Source organism: Elephas maximus, chromosome 22 (genome assembly GCF_024166365.1).
Source record: "Elephas maximus indicus isolate mEleMax1 chromosome 22, mEleMax1 primary haplotype, whole genome shotgun sequence".
NCBI classification, from domain to species: domain Eukaryota; kingdom Metazoa; phylum Chordata; class Mammalia; order Proboscidea; family Elephantidae; genus Elephas; species Elephas maximus.
In genome coordinates, this window is record NC_064840.1 from 44,728,017 (window position 1) to 44,748,695 (window position 20,679).

The following is a 20,679-nucleotide window of genomic DNA, read 5'->3' on the forward strand; positions in this document are numbered from 1 at the left end:
AAGCTAAAACTTCATACCAAGAATGAAGCAATTTTTTGTTTCAATTGATGCAAATGTCAAACTAGCTGCATCCTAAAAATTCATTATACTTTTCTCAGTTGGCCTGCCTCATATAGCCCAGGGGAGCAAAACTATAGACTATGAAAAGCTTTGTGGCAAACTTTTATGGGGATGTAGGGGCAGGGGAAACATGTCCAGATATTTATAGCTCAATAGCACATTAACATGCAAAGTCTTCAATACAAAAACAGCTTCACTGAGAAAAAGAGTATTTAAGTATATAAGCTTGGGAAGAAAAATGAATGGTCTGGATAAATCACCTTGCTCAGGAATTCTCAGAATTGAATGAATTTTAGTCATCAACCCTCTGAGGTACTGCTGCCATTCCAGTGTCCTGGGACTTTGATTAATTAAGGTTGTTTTTCCTCAAATCACATTTTATTTACGGTACTGGAACTACAGTTTGATCTTCAGTATTATTAAGAGGAATGAGTTAGATTACATCACTACTCCTCTAAAGTCTGAAAGACTTCAGTGTTTTACTAAGCATGACTCATTCATGAATGATTAAGGTTTTGAACGAGTGGTAAAAATATGATCACCATCTCCTCCTGCTACTAAAGTCCCTCTGCTACTGAAGTACCTGTGGGGGAAAGCGATCACACTGGCCAGCTGTTGCTAAAAGTCTAGATTCATGGCCATAGAATTAACCTGTAACATTCCCTGGAGTCAATCAAAGTAGGCTACTCCCTACACACTCTCCCAGTTGCCTAACTCTTTATATAGGTGCCTTAAGCTATACTTGATATTTATTTAAACTCATAAAATATCCTCTCTATTCATTTTTACAAGCCTGAAGGGGAGTAAAGGAAGTTAAATGGATAGAGGAAAAAGGGAGGGCACAAAAAAGATGTTCTTCACTCCAATTCCAAGAGGTCAATATCTGATATACAGGTTGATCATTCATTCAAAATTCATTCCCAAGTTTACTTAATGCTTACTATGTGCCAAGAATTGCTTTAATTACAGGGTAATGAAAAACAACTTTAGGTCCATTTAAAATTTGGTCTATTTACTACACTGCAATAAACTCTCTAAAAGGCAGCACAATTTGAACGATTTCATACTTAGTTACCATATGAACCTTCACCTCGGCTGCCCTGACCTATAAGCAAAGCAAGAAAATGCCCGAAGGGGGTGGGAAGGGGGTAGGGGTGTACAAGAATTAAAGAGAACCATATTCCTTTCAATATTTCCAAGCTTTAATGGTGTTCTCTCTTTAAATTTTTGCACCTAGTACAGTCTCTAGCATTATATAGCAAAGTTTACATCGCCATTCCACTTGTTTAACTCTGGGCAAACTGCTTAATCCCTCTGTGTAAAACAGGAATAATTTGAATACTTAACTCAACACCTTACTGCGAGGATTAAATAAGTGAATAAAACACCTACCACAATGCTGGACACATTGTATACAGAGCAAATGCAAACATCTTCCTTTGCTCCTATTTCCCAAGCCCCTTTCTCCTCAGCGCTAAAACCTATGATTAGATGATGATCATTCTAATACCTCGACTATGCATTTATACATATACGTCCACGTACACGAAAATGATAGGATTATTCTATAACAACTGCTCTAAAACTTGCTTTTTTCACTTAGTACACTTGGAGATCTGACACTTCGCCATTAGGCAATCTCATCCACTTATAGGGCTGTAAATAACATCTATGAGCTGATAATCTCCATTTATATTGTCAGACCAGACCTCTCTTGGATACCCAACATCCTAGCTGGCATCTCCACTTTAATGTATCCTAGGCATTTTAAACTTAAAATATCCAAAATAAAACTCTTAATTTTCTCCCACAAAACTGCTCTTCCCTGCCATCTCAGTATATGGCACAGCCCTCCAACCATTTCCTAAAGCCAAAACCTGGTGTCCTCCTTGATTCCTTCCTCTCCCTTACCCCTCAACAGCCAATCCAAAGTCCTGCCAGTTGCACCAATAAAATTTAGCTGTAGTCCATCTTCTCTACCACTACTGCCACCACCTCCTGAGTAAGGATGGATATAATAGTCTCCTGCCTGGTCTCCTATTTTTTCTCTTTTATCCCTCGAATCCATTAGCCAGACAATAGTTAGAATATTCTGCATACTTATCAACCAGAATATGTCACTCCCCTGCTTAAACCTATTCATCTACTTCCTACTACATTTCAAATAAAATTTAAACTCCTTGAAAGCATGTATAACTTGGCCCTTGCCTAATTCTCTCATTTCATGCCATTCTCTCCCTTGCTCACTGCTATCTAGCCACACAGGCCTTCTCTCTGTTTCTTGAACATCCCAAGCTCTTTTCCATTTTAGTGCCTTTGTCTTTTTTATTCTTTCTGTTTGGAATATTCATTCGGTTCTTGGCCTGACTCTTCCTTATACTTCAGGTCTCGGCTTGAACAGCACCTTATCATCTAAAGCACAACCCTATTTATTCTTTATCACTGCAGCCTATTTCCATCACAGCACTTGCTATTTGTTAATTAGTAGAATGTAAGCACAACGAAGGCAACGACAGTATCTGTATTGTTCACATGTTGTTCCCAGTACCTAAAACAGTGCATGGTACATAGCGGACTCTGAATAAACATTTGTTAAATACAAAAAGAAACAGTACACAAGCAACTACCCAGGTGTCCCTGAAACTTCTGAAAATAAAAGCTATTTGAAGACTTTCTCATTCAAGTATATGAAACATTAGTATTCTTCCTGATAAAGATTAAGAACAGGGTATCAAAACAATGTACAATTCTCAATTAAAATTCAGTACAAGTAAATGATTGCATTTGTGAACATAAATTATTTAATCGTATTAATAGCTATTAATAAGTCTTGCTTGCTGAAGGTGAAGAGGACTTGAAGCACTTACTGATGAAGATCAAAAACTACAGCCTTCAGGATGGATTATGCCTCAACATAAAGAAAATAAAAATCCTCATAACTGCATCTAATAAGCAACATCACGATAAACAAAGAAAATACTGAAGTTGTCAAGAATTTCATTTAACTTGGGTCCACAATCAACACTCATGGAAGCAGCAGTCAAGAAATCAAACGAAGCATTGCATTGGGCAAATCTGCTACAAAAGACCTCTTTAAAGTGTTAAAAAGTAAAGATATCACCTTGAAGACTAAGGTGCGCCTGACTCAAGTCATGGTGTTCTCAATCGCCTCATATGCATGTGAAAGCTGGACAATGAGAAAGGAAGACTGATTTGACGCCTCTGAATTGTAGTGTTGGTGAAGAATACTGAATATACCATGGACTGCCAGAATAATGAACAAAACTGTCTTGGAGGAAGTACAGCCAGAATGTTCCTTAGAAGCCAGGATGGAGAGACTCTGTCTCACATACTTTGGACATGTTATCGGGCCGGATCATTCCCTGGAGAAGGACATAATGCTTGACAAAGGGTCAGCAAAAAAGAAGACCCTCAACAAGATGGATTGACACAATGGCTGAAACAATGGGCTCGCAGGACTGGGCAGTGTTTCGTTCTGTTGTACACAGGGTCACTATGAGTCAGAAATGACTCGACAGCACCTAACAACAACAACAAATAGTAGTCACTTGTTTTGTTGATTTAATAGCAGCTTTTTTTTTAAGTGTTACAGTAAAGAGCTCTCCCACTTTTCTAGTGTGGGCTGAAAACTCAACTAGCCCAAGCAAAACTACTCATGCAATTTAAACTAGCATAAGGCTAAAAAGATCTTTACAAACCACGACTGTGAATCGCTCCTTATTCGAGGACACTACTATGGCAATGAGCCATACTCATTTTTCAAAAAGGAATTATTTCAATGAAAATACTCTTTTCTCACAACACAGAAAAGACTACACGAAACAGAAAGCGGATATAAAACAAAAGGAATTCTTGTATGCTGCTGTTAGGAGGGATAACTGGCAATCACTTGGAGAGTAATGATGATCTATCAAGGAAAGTCAAAGATACACATACCCTTTAGCTCAGCGTACCAAAAACAAAAAACCCATTGCCTTCGAGTCGATTCCAAATCATAGTGACCCTATAGAACAGAGTAGAACTGCCCCATAGAGTTTCCAAGGAGCGCCTGGTAGATTTGAACTGCCAGCCTTTTGATTAGCAGGCACGGCACTTAACCACTATGACAACAGGGTTTCCTAGCCCAGTACAGACCCAGGGAAACTCTCATATAGACGTCTTAGGAGACATATATACGGAAGTTCATTTTATCAAGCTTTAGAGTAAAAAAAAAAATTGTAAATACCCTTGATAGAAGATTGGATAAGTAAACTGTAGCTTTTTTTCACACAGTGAAATAGTATATAACAGCACGTAAGAGCTTAAAAAATGAATTAGAGCTACTGGTAGCAATGTGAGTCAGAACTGACTCAAAGGCAACTAACAACAACAATAGCAATGTGGCTAAATCTCAAAACAGCATTAAGCAGAAAAACTAAGTTGCAAAACGAAATCTATCAAGTGATATCACTCATATAAGTTTCAAAAGCTGCACAAATGCTATATTCTGTACCTATGAATGTAACTATATTTTGTGTGTATGTGAGTATATACACAAATAGACTCTCAAATGACAACAATGAGAAACAAACTCAGGGAAACAGTTAGCTGAGATAGTGTGATCAAGCAAGGGTACAAGATTTTTGATACTTTCTACTATTTTTTGTATGTTTGAAATATTTCATAATTTTAAAAAATGAGGAAAAAAGGTATATCTTGAAAATATTCAGTTATAGTTTGTTGTCACAAACTTAACCCAGAAAGACTGATTTAAGATAAAATAAGGGTTTCTTACTTGACTGCCTCGTAAATATTGTTGGAAGTATGTCCTGATAAAGCATCGTGTAAATTTCGAATAAAATAATCTCTGTATTCTTCTGGAAGAGCCATAAATGTTCCACCCATCACAATGAACTCTACTTTATCCACACTGTGACCAAGTTGTTTTAACTGAAAGATATATAAATTCATCAGCATTAGAAATAGTCACTTACTCAAAGGGGGTGTTGCACATTTCTATATTTTGCAGTGTTTTTAATCAGTACAGTTTTAAAATGAGAACCAACTAAACATATTTAGCTAATTCTGTGGAATTTAAAAAAATGGACTCCAGAGTCTAAAGAAAAAATATAATTATAGCTCAAATAAAAAGGGAGAGTGATAATTAAAAGTACGTAATAAACAAGAAGCTTGACTTCAACATCTAAAGTCAAACGGAAATTTAAAAAGACAATATAAACTAAGATGCAGTACGACAAATATCTACTCATTATAAGCAAATATCTATTGATCATATGCTTTATGTCAGACTCGTGGTAGGCCTTGGGGACAACAAAGATGATATGCAGTGCAATCAGGGCTTGATGCAAATGGAAGAAAAAAGAACACTAGATTAAAAAGAAAAAAAAATAAAGGAAGCAGTTTTAAATTGATTGTGAAGATTCAGGGCACAGGTGGCACCTCGAGTTTACTTTCTGGGGGGGAAAAAGGGAAAATGTCTGAAAACTACTGATGAAATATGAAATATATTGTCCCTACTAGGAGACAGAATGCTACATATCCTTAATTTGTCAATGAGCCAAGATCCTAATTCTTAAAAACAAGTATTTAAATTTCTTGCTCTAATGTTAGGTTTGAGAAAAACAGGGTCAAGTAGACTACTTGGTTATGAACTAGAATTAATGTATTATGCAAAGGATTTCTACACTTAATTTGGACAAAAAGGCACCTATTTTTTATACTTGTTCCTGCAAATTAAAAAAAAAAAAAAAACTATATATACATGCATATACATATCCATACACACACACACATATTAGTACTAACAGAATACTCTGGCTCTGTATCTATGGTTGTTAACAAGGAATACAATCAAAATCATCCTGGCAGCTTTTTCAAATTATTTTGCCAGGACCCTAAACCAGACTTAATCAGAATCTCCAGAAGTGAGGCTCTGACGTGTTTTAAAAAGTAAATCAGGTTACTTGTGGCTAAAAAAAGAATCACCACTCTATATCAGTTTCTAAACCTTTTTTTAAAAAAACCAATATTCCTTTTTGGTAAACACAAATATTTCATGTTCTATTCAAACAATTTTATATTTTAAATGAATTAAATATCATAACTTAAAAATAATAATAAAGCCATGGTAAGTTCAGAATATACTTATCCAAGTGAAAATGAGAACTAGATGGCACTCTCTAATAACAATAGTTAAACAAACCCAGAATCGACTTATTGACTATTATATATATTTGTTTCTATTTTAGATATTCATTTTGCCCTACTGTATGTTACTGCAACATTTATAGACAGTGCTTACATTTTAAAATTAGGCAAGTTTAAAATAAAAGTGCAAGCAAAGAAAATCTGTATTAATGTTCAGATTTCTTGAATAGGTCATTTACACAGTACTTGTTTCTAATCAGCTATATTGAGGTATAATTTACACACAATGAAGTTCACTAACTTGAGATATATAATTTGATGAGTTTTGATAAATATATAAAGCTGTATAGCTGCTACCACAATCATCAAATAGAAACAGAACACTTTCATAATCCCATAAAGTTCCTCATGCCCCTTTGCAGTTAATTCCCTAGCAGACTCCCAGCAAACCAGTCACAATGCATGTTGATCTGGCTTACGGAAGCTAAAATTCAACCAATTCACCTATTGTCTGAGAAATTTCACACACTTACATTCCATAAATTTCATACCATATATGCCTGTTCATAAATTTAAAGAAATTTGGAAAAACAGACCCTTTAAAGAAAATAATATAGTCTGTAAAGAAAGTAGTGTCTTTGACCTTGTTGGGCACTGCAACATTGTCTCCCTCTCTAGAACAGATACCAAAAATTTTTAAAGGGGAAAAACACCATTTTAGTGCTTATTTCAGGTTCAAACCAAACCCATTGCCATCAAGTCAATTCTGATTCATGGCAATCCTATAGGACAGAGTAGAAGCTCCCGCCTAGGGTTTCCAAGGAGTGGCTGGTGGATTTGAAATGCCAACATTTTTGGTTAGCACCCGAGCTCTTAACCACTGCGCCACCTTTAGCACTTATTTCAGGTTCAACCCAAATCAAGCAACGATAATTTTTCACTAAGTATAAAATTCTAATTTGAAAATGCTTTTTAAAATTTACCTGTTCTATTCGGTGTCTCGTCTGTAGAAAAGGGTCGTATCTAGCACGGATAGCTCTCATGGAAGTTGGCTAAAAAAAAAAGAAAAAAATCCTGTTATGTCCACATGTGAATTAAAAATAAAAAGGAATTCTGAAAGGATTGTCATAAAAATAAAACTTTCTATGGCTTGGAATACCAAAAACTTGGCTTTCACCCCTTTCTTCCTCTCTGTCTTGTCAGGGTTCAGAATAATATGCTGAAATCATTGGGCTAAAGAAGATCAAAGACCACAGCCTTCAGTATGGATTGCACCTCAACATAAAGAAAACAAAAATCCTCAAGAATGGACCAATGAGTAACATCATGGTAAACAGAGAAAAGATTGAAGTTGTCAAGGATTTCATTTTACTTGGATCCACAATCAACAGCCATGGAAGCAGCAGTCAAGAAATCAAAAGACGCATTGGATTGGGCAGATCTGCTGTAAAGGACCTCTTCAAAGTGCTGAAGAGCAAAGATGTCACCTTGAAGACTAAGGTGTGCCTGACCCAAAACCCAAGCCATGGTATTTTCAGTCACATCATACACATGTGAAACCTGGACAATGAATAAGGAAGACCAAAGAAGAATTGACGCCTTTGAATTGTGGTGTTGGCAAAGAATATTGAATATACCATGGACTGGCAAAAGCACGAACAAATCTATCTTGGAAGAAGTACATCCAGAATGCTCCTTAGAAGCAAGGATGGTGAGGCTGCGTCTTACGTACTTTGGACATGTTATCAGGAGGGATCAGTCCCTGGAGAAGGACATCATGCTTGGCACAGTACAGGGTCAGCAGAGAAGAGGAAAACCCTCAATGAGGTAGATTGACACAGTGGCTGCAACAATGACCTCAAGCATAGCAACGATTGTAAGGATGGCACAGGACTGGGTAGTGTTTTCTTCTGTTGTGCAGAGGGTCACTATGAGTCGGAACAAACTCGATGGCACCTGACAACAACAACTCCACTGTCATTAAGTATCTCAACAGCAGGGCATCTCCTTGAATCATATTTATCTTTTGTATAAATGCTTACTGAATCCCCAGGGTCACCAAATTGTTATGCCATTCACAGACATAGATGTGCGTATATATGCAAGACAGTTATATGGTAAAATAACCTCTACACAAAGTTATTAAATATATCAGTTTGAAATGGCTTAATGAAAAGCCTTTATGCTATTGTTACACAATGGAATGCTCTACAGACATGAAACAATGTAATGATACAAGATCTATTGTTGAATGAAAAAGGCAAAGTGCAGAATAGAACTCTACCATACGTATAAAAAAGTAGGATAAAGATTATGTATATGCTTGTATCTCCATATATACATAAAATACTTTAAAGGATATACAGGAAATAGCACTGACTACCTGTGGGTGAGCACAAAAGGATGGCTAGGGGACAGGAGTAAGAGGATGTTTTTTCACTGAATAATCTTCACTGAGTAATTTCCTTTAAATCACCATTTTAAAATGGCAATCCATGGAAAACAGGAAAAAATGAAAAACCATACATAAAGAGAAGAAAAAGTCAATGATTTGCTGGCTCCTGACTTCTTCTGAAGAGGGTTGACTCCTTCAAGGCCTCCTTACTGGTCTGCTGCTTTCAACCTTGCCCACACTCTAATCCTTTCTCCACATAGCCATCAAAATGACATATGAAAACCCTAAATCAGATTATATCATTCCCCTGCTTTAAACCCTAGTGGCTTCTCATGGCACCTATAGTAAAACCCAAACTCTTACCCTGACTTACAAATTCCTACCTGATCTGTCTCTTCAATCTCATGTTTCCATTTACCCACTATGCTCCAGAACACTCCAAGGTCATTTCTACCTTGGTGTGTTTGTTCTAGCTACTCTCTGCTAGAAATGCTCTTTCTTGATATTCTTATGACTGGCTCTTCGTGTCATTTGGGTCTCAGCTTAAATATCACCTCTTTAGAGAATCTCTTCCTAACCTACACAGATAAAGTATCAACCTAGCTACTGTCTATCTCTATATCTTATTGTAATTCTTTGCTTAGAATTTATTAGTACAGGTAGTCCCTGATTTACAATGTATTCAAGTTATGACAAACCATACTTAACACCATCCATATTATTTATTTATTTTTGTACATCTTCTAGTTACTCTTATAAGGAAGACTAAAGAACATTTGATGCCTTTGAATTATGGTGTTGGCAAAAGATATCGAATATACCATGGACTACCAGGAGAACGAACAAATCTGTCCTGCAAGAAGTACAACTAGAATATTCCTTAGAAGCAAGGACTGCAAGACTTTGTCTCACATACTTTGACGTATTATCAAGAGGGACCAGTTCCTGGAGAAGGACATCGTGCTTGGTAAAGTAGAGGGTCAGTAAAAAAGAAGATCCTCAATGAGATGGACTGACACAGTAGCTGCAACAATGGGCTCAAGCATAACAATGACTGTAAGGATGGCATAGGACTGGGCAGTGTTTCATTCTGTTGTATGTCGGGTCACTGTGAGTCAGAACCAACTCGACGGCACCTAACAACAACAACATCGTCAGTAATATGTACTACGTAGATGTTGCAGGACATAATTTGCTCTTGTTATCACTCTCAGATGTTTACTCTCAGCTATTCGATTTTATGATTTACTGTTCAAAACACTGTCATATAGATTTAGTTTCCTAAACTAAATCAAGGGCTTTAGTTGCTTGAAAACTTGGACCCAAATGCTGACCACTTTGCTAAAGTCAATAGGCAGAACTGGGAAGCAGTGAGATATTACCACAAAATAACATGAAGAAAAAAAGAAAAGGACCACACAGACAACTGTCACTAATTTTCTGACTAGAAATGCTGTCCCCATTCCTGGGGGTAACCCAGATCATCAAGAGCCTTCCACAAGTGGGGATATCACCGCAACTCACAAAATGCCAATACTGCCCAGCGCTTCATCTTTGCAGTAAATTTTTATGATTTGTGTTTTTTTTTTTTTTTTTAATATACGTATGTATGGGTTAAAATATATCAGAAGTTTGTATGTAATGAAGATACTGATAATACAAGGCAAGAATAACAAAAAGCAAAAAAAAAAAAAAACTGGAGGTATTTGACTTACGTCAGAACCAAGTTATGACAGACAGTATAGCCAGGACAGAACTCCATCGTAAGTCGAGGACTACCCATATCTGATACTTGTTTGCTTCTTTATTATCCATTTTCCATTATTAGAATGTAAATCCCCTAAGACCAGGGACCTTGTTTGTTTTGCTCCTTGCTAAAGAGGCAGTACAATGTAGAGGTGAGGAGCACTGCAGGAAAGACAAAATCTGGCTCTGTCACTTACTAGCAGTTGTTTAAGCCTTCTATGCCTTAGTTTGTTCATTTATAAAACTGGGATAATAATAGTGTCTACCTTCAAAAGGTTGCTGTAAGGTTTAAAGTTGTATTTCTCCAGTGGCTAGAACGATGGCACTTGCAGACACTCAGCAAATATTTGGTGAATGGACAACTTTTGTATTCAGAAAAAAATACAAAATAAAAATTTCAAGAAAGCAAGTGTTGTAAAATCACACTTTTATGATGAAATGTTACATCATGAAAAGTATGATGTAACATTTCATCAAACAATCTTAGATTACTTTACCTCATATCCAGTATAAGACTGAGTTGAATACTCAAAATCTGAATCTGGACCACCAGGGCAGTATCTGCCAATACAACAAACGAATTAAGATGTCAGATACAAAACTTAGTTCAACAGTCTAGTTGAAGTATCATAGTCTCCAAAAAATCCTGAAATAAAAGAGTTTCATTTTGCAATCCTTGCAGAAGAGTCTACCTTTGCAGTACCTGAAACTAATGTATATTCTACTAACAAGTAAACAAGATAAATATATGAACGAACACTATCACGTTTACTTTCAAAATACTGCAGTCGCTATAACTTTAAATGTTTAAGCTTCTAGCGGCAAATAAAAGGTACTAAGTTTTCTTTTAAGTTTAGATTGATACTCATAGCGCTCTCTTGGTAATCACACTCAAGGAAATCTTTCTCCCTTTTAACTTTTCCACCTAGATTCATGTATACTCTTCTGCTAATTTTTCTTAATATCTAAATGTAAGCAGTCTAAAGTTATTTATATGGATAACCTTCCATCTCGATACTTTTCTAAACCAAATTCATTTTAAATTTCTGACTACCAGAATTTAGACAGCTCATATTCCCATGTTTCATTTGTTAACAGAATGTCCACTGTTTTAAGTTCTATAACCTATGCATTTTTTATGTGTCGCAATAAATTAAAACCTTTTTATGTTCCATTTTTAAATTACTGAAATATCCTATCAATGGCTACTTGTTTCAAAAAACTAACTTATGAATTCATTAAATGGAAGTTTTTACCAGCATGCATTCATCAAGAACTCCAGGAGACTTAATTCAATTAAAATATACACACACACAATTTATCAAAATCATCATACTTACACACATATATTTCCTGTAAAACTGATGTGTGGACATCTATGGGGTTTGCACATCACAGCCACAACAGCAATCTATAAAAGATTAATTAAAAAGCTATCATGGAATAATTAATACACAATGCTGGAGAGTGGTATGCAGAGAAAGGAATGCAATCAGAGACTGGCACACAGGGGGCTTCAAAGGCATTAATAATGCTGTATTTCTTAAGGAGGGTATCATGAGCTGAATTGTGTCCCCCAAAAACATGTGTATCAATTTGGCTAGGCCATGATTCCCAGTTCTGTGTGACTGTCCACCATTTTGTCATCTGACGTGATTTTTCTATGTGTTGTAAATCCTATCACCATGATGTGAATGAGACGGATTAGCAGCAATTATGTTGATGAGATCTACAACGTTAGATTGTGTCTTAAGCCAATCTCTTTCAAGATATAAAAGAGAGAAGCCAGCAGAGACAGGGGAACCTCATACCACCAATAAAACAGTGCCAGGAGAAGAGTGCGTCCTTTGGACCTGGGGCTCCTATGCGGAGAAGCTCCTAGACCAAGCGAAGATTGATGACAAGGACCTTCCTCCAGAGCTGAAAGAAGAGAAAGCCGTTGCCTGGAGCCGATGCCCTGAATTTGGACTTGTAGCCTACCAGACTGTGAAAAAACAAATTTCTCTTTGTTAAAGTCACCCACTTGTGGTATTTCTGTTATAGCACCACTAGATGAGTAAGACAGTGGGAAATGGGTACAAGGATGATCCCTTTTCAATATTATTCATTGCATGTGCTGATTTGTATTATATTTTGCAATAAATTAAGTGTAAAATAAGGACTTAATAATTTTAAAAGCCATCATGATTTTTATTCTCTCTGATACACTGTTTAACTAAAATATTCTACAAGAAAAAACTATGCTATATAAAATTATATATACACACTAATCTTTATAAATTAAACACCACACAGACACACTAGATCTCAATCTGTAGAGCAGTAACTATTAAGCTAGGAATTGGACTTCACAGAGTTTGTGTGAAAAATAGTCTCAGAGGGGTCCGTCAGAGGTCATGTGGGATAAGAAAGACATCAACCTGAGAAAGGAGGTGATGGCAGAGATGGAACAGTAGTTACACATGGCAGGGGGCAGGGTTGGTAAAATAATGATATATATTAAAGCTAATGCAAGCTATGTTTTTCACTGTCAGAAGATGTTATAAATATGGAAAGGGAGAGAACTAAAACTCTGTTGGATGAATGGAACTGGAGGTATTATTGTGAACTCATAATTTCCACTATACATACACACATGGATATACAAAAAGATATATATGAAAACGTATTATGTGTATGTGTAGACAGGCATGAATGTATACATGCACATGTGTATGTATACATATATTCTATAGCTTGGTTCACTGAGAGGGCCTGGGAGTAGCAACACCCTAATTTGAGCACACATAGTACACAAATCTTGGTTTGTAAATACTCTTCACCTCTAAAAGGCACTAGTTCTTGGAAACATGGCTAATTCCAGCGCTGGGGCAAAGGAAGTACACAATGATCCTGGAATATTTTGTCATGCTAAAAAGCTAGAACTGCACAAAGGATAATGCAGAGATTTCAAAAACATGCAGAAACTAGCTTGAAAGGCTCCCATAGGTAAATCTGGAACAATTTGTATATCAAAATAAATAATGACAATAACAGATTATAATCCATCAAATAAAACAGGAAACTATGACTCCACACTGATGTTAATAAATGAATGAATGAATTAGAAGTTTGATGAGGAACAGGATGTTTATATAGTTGTACCCCCAATATGTGCTAATTACAAAGTGAAAAATAATAATTTTATAAAGTAGCAGCCTGACAGACATCACCTTGATCAAAATGAACATCACCAGTAATGGTACTGAGGCTGTGTGCCATCTGATAGGATACAGTGAGAACACAGTATCACTTCGGTGATGTTCTTGCCAAAGATACATAAATTGAATCTAATTGAGACATCTGACTATTATCTAACTCAAATCTAACTACACTAACATCTAACTAATCCAAGTTGAGGGCCATTCTACAAAACAACTACCCCAAAATCTTTAAGAGTGTCAAAGTAACAAAGTCAAGGAAAGACAGAATAAATGTCCAGACTGATGAAAACCAAAGAGACATGAAAACTAAATGTGGTGATTCTGAGCTGGCTCCTACAGGGCATTACTGAAATAACTCATTAACTTGAATGAGGTCTGAAGATTAAATTCCTGATTTTGACAGCTGTATTGTGGTTACATAAGAAATGGCTTTTGTTTGTAGGAAACATGTTGTTTTTGTTAGGTGCTGTCCAGCTGGTTCCAACTCATAGTGACCCTATGTATCACAGAGCGAAACATTGCCTGGTCTTGCGCCATGCTCATAATCATTGTTATGCTTCAGCCCACTGATGCAGCCACTGTGTCAATCCATCTCGTTGAGGGTCTTCGTCTTTTTCACTGACACTCTGCTTTACCAAGTGGATCATTGTCCTTCTCCAGGGACTGATCCTTCCTGACAACATGTCCAAAGTATGTAGGACGCAGTCTCGTCTTCCTTGCTTCTAAGAAGCTTTCTGGTTGTACTTCTTCCAAGACAGATTTGTTCTTTTTTTGGCAATCCACAATATATTCGATATTCTTCACCAACACCACAATTCAAAGGCATCAATTCTTCTTCGGTCTTCCTTATTCATTGTCCAGCTTTCTCACACATATGATTCGATTGAAAATACCATGGCTTGGGTCAGGCGCACCTTAGTGTTCAAGGTGACATCTGTGCTTTTTAAAACTTTAAAGAGGTACTTTGCAGCAGATCTGCCCGATGCATGCATCTTTTGATTTCTTGATTGCTGCTTCCATGGCTGTTGATTTAGATCCGAGTAAAATGAAATCTGTGACAGTTTCAATCTTTTCCCCATTTATCATGATGTTGCTTATTGGTCTAGTTCTGAGGATTTTTGTTTTCTTTATTTTGAGGAGTAATCCATACTGAAGGCTATGGTCTTTGATCTTCATCAGTAAGTGCTTCAAGTCCTCTTCACTTTTAGTAAGCAATGTTGTGTCATCTGCATAGTGCAGGGTGTTAATGAGTCTTCCTCCAAACCTGATGACCTGTTCTTCTTCATATAGTCCAGTTTCTTGGATTATTTGCTCAGCATACAGACTGAATAGGTATCGTGAAAGGATACAACCCTGACACACATCTTTCCTGACTTTAAACCACACAGTATCTCCTTGTTCTGTCTGAACAATGGCCTCTTGATCTATGTACAGACTCCTCATGAGCACAATTAAGTTTTCTGGAATTCCCATTCTCTGCAATGTCATCCATAATTTGTAATGATCCACACAGTCGAATGCCTTTGCATAGTCAATAAAACACAGGTAACATCTTTCCGGTATTCTCTGCTTTCAGCCAGGATCCATCTGACATCAGCTATGATATCCCTGTTTCCACGTCCTCTTCTGAATCTGGCCTGAATTTCTGGCAGTTCCCTGTTGATATACTGCTGCAGACCCTTTTGAATGATCTTCAGCAAAATTTTACTTGCGTGTGATATTAATGATATTGTTTGATAATTTCCACATTCGGTTGGATCACCTTTCTTGGGAATAGGCATAAATATGGATCTCTTCCAGTCGGTTGGCCAGGTAGCTGTCTTCCAAATTTCTTGGCATATACGAGTGACCACTTCCAGTGCTGCATCCGTTTGTTGAAACATCTCAACTGATATTCCATCAATTCCTGGAGCTTTGTTTTTTGCCAGTGCTTTCACTGGAAATACACACTCAAGTATTCAAAGGCATCAAGTTGGCAACTTACTCGCAAATGGCTCAGGAAAAAAATGTTCTTTGTAGGGTACTTTCAACTTTTCTGTAAGTTTGTGATAATTTTCTTAAAGAAAAAAAAAAAGCTAAAATTTAAACAAAACAATAATTTGGAGACACCCCAAAACAAATCACTTTGCAAGAAATCTTAGCTTTTTCAAGCAAATCCTTTTATTTAAAATGAGACACAACCATATATACCACTGATAAGGTCAGTTCAACTCAACAGCCTTTTACAGAGGGAGTACTATAGGTCAGGTCTGTGCTACACAGTACTAGGTGGGGCCTGAGACTACAAAATAATAATTTGTTGCCTTTGCCTTTGCCTTCTGAAAGCTTACTATCTAGTAGTGTAGAAAGACATGAAATAGACAATATCAAAACAACAAGGTTTAAGAAGCATGTACAAAACACTACTCTACCTACCCCTGCCTGTTGTCGTTACCCTTAGGGTCGCTATGAGTCGGAATCGACTCAATGGCAATGGGTACAAACACTAGGAATGTCCAAAGACAGCAATCCACGGGAGTCAGGGGAGCCTTCCTGAGAGCTAACAACTATGATGAGTAAGAGTTAACTGAGTTAAAAAGGTAGGGGGAAGTGAAGGACAAGAAAACTATGTGCAATAGTTTTCAAACTTTCTTTTTAAGCAGTAGAACTCTCCTTCCAGAGTAGAATGCCCCATAGGGTTTCCAAGAAGTAGCTGGTGGATTTGAACTGCCAACCTTTTGGTTAGCAGCCAATCTCTTAACCACTATGCCATCAGGGCTCCAACATTTAACTTAGAACTTCAATATATAAAAGATGAAGTAGGGATGGGATCTCCTCTCATGCTTTCCTACTATTCCCCATAAAAAAAAAAAAAAACCAAAAAACTTCCAAGGAACCCTGTAATTTTGTAGAATACAGTTTAAAAATTACTGATAGAGTAGAAAAAGCAATGATTTTGGACTCAATCACAGAGACCTCTTACTATGTTATTTTCCTGTTTTATACAATGAAGATGATACTTTCAAGGCTATTCTGAGAATTAAATTAGAAAACATACCCAAAGTACCTAGCACAGTGACTGGTGTATAATAGGTGGTCAACATATGGTGGCTATTATTGTTGTTATTAATAATGGGATAATAACAAAGGTGGTGTTCAAAGTAAAAAGAAAACAAACCTCAAAAACAATCAAACAGACTGTGCTGACACATGGTAGGGACTGCAACCAATGTCAAAAACAATATGTATATACATTTTTAAATGAGAAATTAACTTGAGCTATAAACTTTCAGCTAAAGTACAAAAAACAAACAATGTACTATCAGAGGCACAGCATGAAAAAAGACATGGAGGCGAGAGTGTGCAGTAGATAGAGAATTACAATCAGCTGTGTATTTCTGAGTTAAATTGTCACAGATGGCTTTGCATTTCTGATAGATCACTCTGGTGACATTGTGGAAGATGGATGTAGTGCAGGTAGGACAAAGCGGACCAGTTGGGAAATGACTGAAATAGCCTAAACAAGAAATGACAAATGCCAAAGTGTGGACAATGATGGAAATGTGTCTCACGTTTTTGGGAAAACTGAGTAGATGGTGACACCATGAGCTAAGATGGACAGTGAAAAGAATGAGCAAGTTTGAGGTTAGTTTTGGTTATGTTAAATTAGTTTTGGTTACATTAAAACTGAGTTTCTACAGGCAGTAAAAGGATAAATGTCTAACAGGCAATTTGATGGGAGTCTGAAGGTTGGGAAGAGGTCAGAGCTGGGGTCAGCATGTAACAATACTTAAAAACTTCAAACGGATGAAAAATTACCAAAGAATATACGTACAGTAATAAAAACAGGGGAAACCCTGGTGGTGTAGTGGTTAAATGCTACGGCTGCTAACTCAAGGGTCGGCAGTTCGAATCCACCAGGCACTCCTTGGAAACTCTATGGGGCAGTTCTACTCTGTCCTATAGGGTTGCTATGAGTCAGAATCAACTCGACGGCACTGGGTTTGGTTTTTGGTTTAATAAAAACAGGAGCCCTGGTGGTGCAGCGGTTAAGCGCTTGGCTGCTAACCAAAAGGTTGGCAGTTCAAACCCACCACACACGCCACAGGAGATGTGGCATTCTGAATCTGTAAAGATTACAGGCTTGGAAACCCTATGGGGCAGTTCTACTCCATCCTATGGGGTTGCTATGAGTTGGAATTGACACTCAACAGTAATGGGTTTTGGTGTTTGGTTTAATAAAAACAGCGGGCCCAAGATTACAGAAAACACCAGCTTTTAGAGGAAAGCAGAACAAGAATAGCCCTCAAAGAAAGAAAAGAAATTATCAGATGTAGAAGGAGAAGCACAGAGGATGGTGTCACGGAAGCCGGCTGTATCAGTCAGGTTTGAAAGGTTGCTAAATATTTATCTTCATAAGTGATAAGCTCATAGATAACGCCTACTATGAAAAATTCAAAACTTACCCATAAAACATGGTAGGGATATATATAGGCCAATGTCAAAGAAATTGGCTAAGGGTAGTTACATGAAGGCAAGGATTTCTGGCAGAATAGGTACAGTGAATCTGTTATTTCAGGAACTGAAACACTCACCCCACTGGCAGTTCTGATGGGTTTTGCCTTTAACTTGGGGACCAAGATCTTTCGATACTGAGGTGGGACTGCAGCAATGATATCCACCAGGCGGGGCTGTGCTGAAAGGCCATATTTGGCAGCTGTCTTCGTTTTTACCCTGAAAGTAAAGCATCTAGCATTACTAAGATCACAATGTTTCAAGGACAAGTCACCAAAAGGATGACCTATTAAAAAAAAAAACACCATTAACTCTTGTCATTTCCCTATCCCTTTGCCAGGTGACAATAGTAGCTTTAAGATCTGTGACTATTGAAGAAACAAAAACTCAAAATTCTTGAATGAACAACTTCCTCTTCTCAACCTAGAGTACCAGAAAGGAAACCAGAGGACTACAGAGGTCTAGTTCAAAATACTGCTCCAGCCCCAGAAGACAATTCTAAACTTTTCCTTTCTCAATCTCAGCACTACTGACATTCAGGACCAGATAGCTGTTTGTTGAGGGAGGCTGTCAAGTGCACTGTATTATGTTTAGCAGCATTCTCAGCCTACATTCAAAAGTACCCTTATTGTCTCCAGACAATGCCAAATGTCTCCTGGGGGTTTCTGGTTTGGAACCTCTGTCTTAGACAAATAAAATCGAGGAAGGCTATGCAGAGTGAAATAGGAAATAAACTGTGTATTTTATAACAGGGAATATTATATAATATAAAGAAAAGAAGATATAATAAACCACAAAAATACACTTTAACAAGTAGTTATAAAGCAACCACTCATGTAACCACAACATGAGTAAAGAAAAAGAATATTACTGGCACTGCAGGGGTCCCTCGCATGCCCCTTCCTGATCATAACCCTAACCCTAAAAGTAACCTTTATCCTGACTAATAATTCCTTTGCTTTTCTTTATAATTTTATCAGCTTTTCATTTCTTTGCGCCTGCTAGCTAAGCCCTAACAGTCACCCTGTCTTCTAATTTAATCTACCTAGAAATATCTGTAGGGTGCTTTCACGATTTTCAACAAACCTTAACTGAAAAAAAAAAAAAATAAAATAACTGAGTATTGGGTAGAAAATACCAAATCCCGAGTTCTCTGCCACTTCTGTTCTGACACCAAGTTACACATATAGCACTTCTTCCTCTGATCCTAACCTAGGTCAGGGCTCACACATTAAAGAACGCCAGGTCTGCCCAAGGTGTCAGATGCAAGCTTGGGATTCCCCACAGCACTCTCACTTCCGATCTGACCTGCTGGCTACAAATTCAGGGTTTTCCTACTAACCCTTCAGGATGCCAGCCACACGCTTGGGAGTCCCCAGGCCTCTCCTCACTTCTGACCTGCTGGCTTCCACTATTCCCTCTGATTCGGTAATCACTAGAACAACTCACAGAACCCATGGAAAGTGTTATTACAGGAAAAAAGACATGACTGAAAAAACACATAAGGTGAGGTCTGACAGGGTTACCAAAGCGGAGCATCTATGTCCCAAAGAGGGATGCACTACCCTCCCACATGCATTAATGTCTTTCATCAACCAGGAAACCTGTGGAACGTCTGTGTCCAGAGCCTTTACTGGGGCTTCATTATGTAGTCACGGTTGATTGAATCAGTCCACCTCCCCTGACGCTAGCTGATATTATGAGGTGGTCTTTCTGGCCTGGCTAGCCCCACCCAAGAGCCATGTCGTTAGCTTAATTTCTCATGTGTGGTCTGAGGCCTATAAATAATGAAGGCACCTCAATTACTCAGGAAATTCCAAGGGTTTAGAGTTATCTCTCAGGAACCAGGGACAAAGAACAAGTTCTTTAAGTAAAGTTAATGTAAAGCCCACGAGTGCCTAACATGTGCAACAAGTACTTGGCATATCAGAAGGTATAAAATATAGTTCTTCACTTAGTGGACAGGTATGCAAAAACTAACTGTGTAAGTGATAAAACACACACACGACAATGAATACTTAGATTTCAAGAAAGGAACTCAGAGAGAGAAAGAAGACATAGAGATGACACTGGGGCAGACAGGCCGGTTATATAAAGATTCAAAAACAAGAATGCATATATTTTAATAAATATAGGTTAGACCAACTTGACAGAAAAGATTTTCAACATAAAGGTATAAAGTTCCTAAGGTCAGAAAATTCTGTGGAAGCCAGACTGAAAGGCTTTACATAATGGGCTAAGGACCCTGCATTTGACTCCGTAAACACTGGGGATATGCTGAAAGTTTCTGTATAGAGAAGTGACATGTAAAAGCCGAGGTGAAAGAAAATTAATGAAGCAAAGAGATGAAAAGAGACCAAAAGCGGAAACTAGTAAAGTAGTCCAGATTTAAGTTTTAAAAGGGATGGACTAGGGAGTTGGTAGTGGAAACAGAAGTGAGTAACATAATGAAGAAAGAATTATGAAAATGTAGACCCTAACTGGACCTAAAGAAAAAGAAGATCCAAAGACAGCACTTATACAATTAGGGGTGTAACCAAGAAAAACAGAATGAAAAACAGCAAAAGATATGGAAGAAAAATCAGTAAAATACAAGGTCTTCATAGTCAAGAG

At 37.4% G+C, this 20,679-nt stretch overlaps 1 protein-coding gene across 1 annotated transcript in view; it reads right to left on the bottom strand.

The window, feature by feature from the left end:
• Positions 1-20,679, bottom strand: part of ELP3 (elongator acetyltransferase complex subunit 3) — a 118,824-nt gene that overhangs the window by 92,948 nt on the left and 5,197 nt on the right. Inside the window, exons 3-7 of the mRNA XM_049865695.1 lie at positions 18,147-18,285; positions 11,710-11,780; positions 10,867-10,930; positions 7,212-7,280; positions 4,856-5,010 (exon numbers count right to left, since the gene is read on the bottom strand). Coding sequence (XP_049721652.1) covers positions 4,856-5,010; positions 7,212-7,280; positions 10,867-10,930; positions 11,710-11,780; positions 18,147-18,285 — 498 coding nt within the window. The remainder of the gene's footprint in view (positions 1-4,855; positions 5,011-7,211; positions 7,281-10,866; positions 10,931-11,709; positions 11,781-18,146; positions 18,286-20,679) is intronic.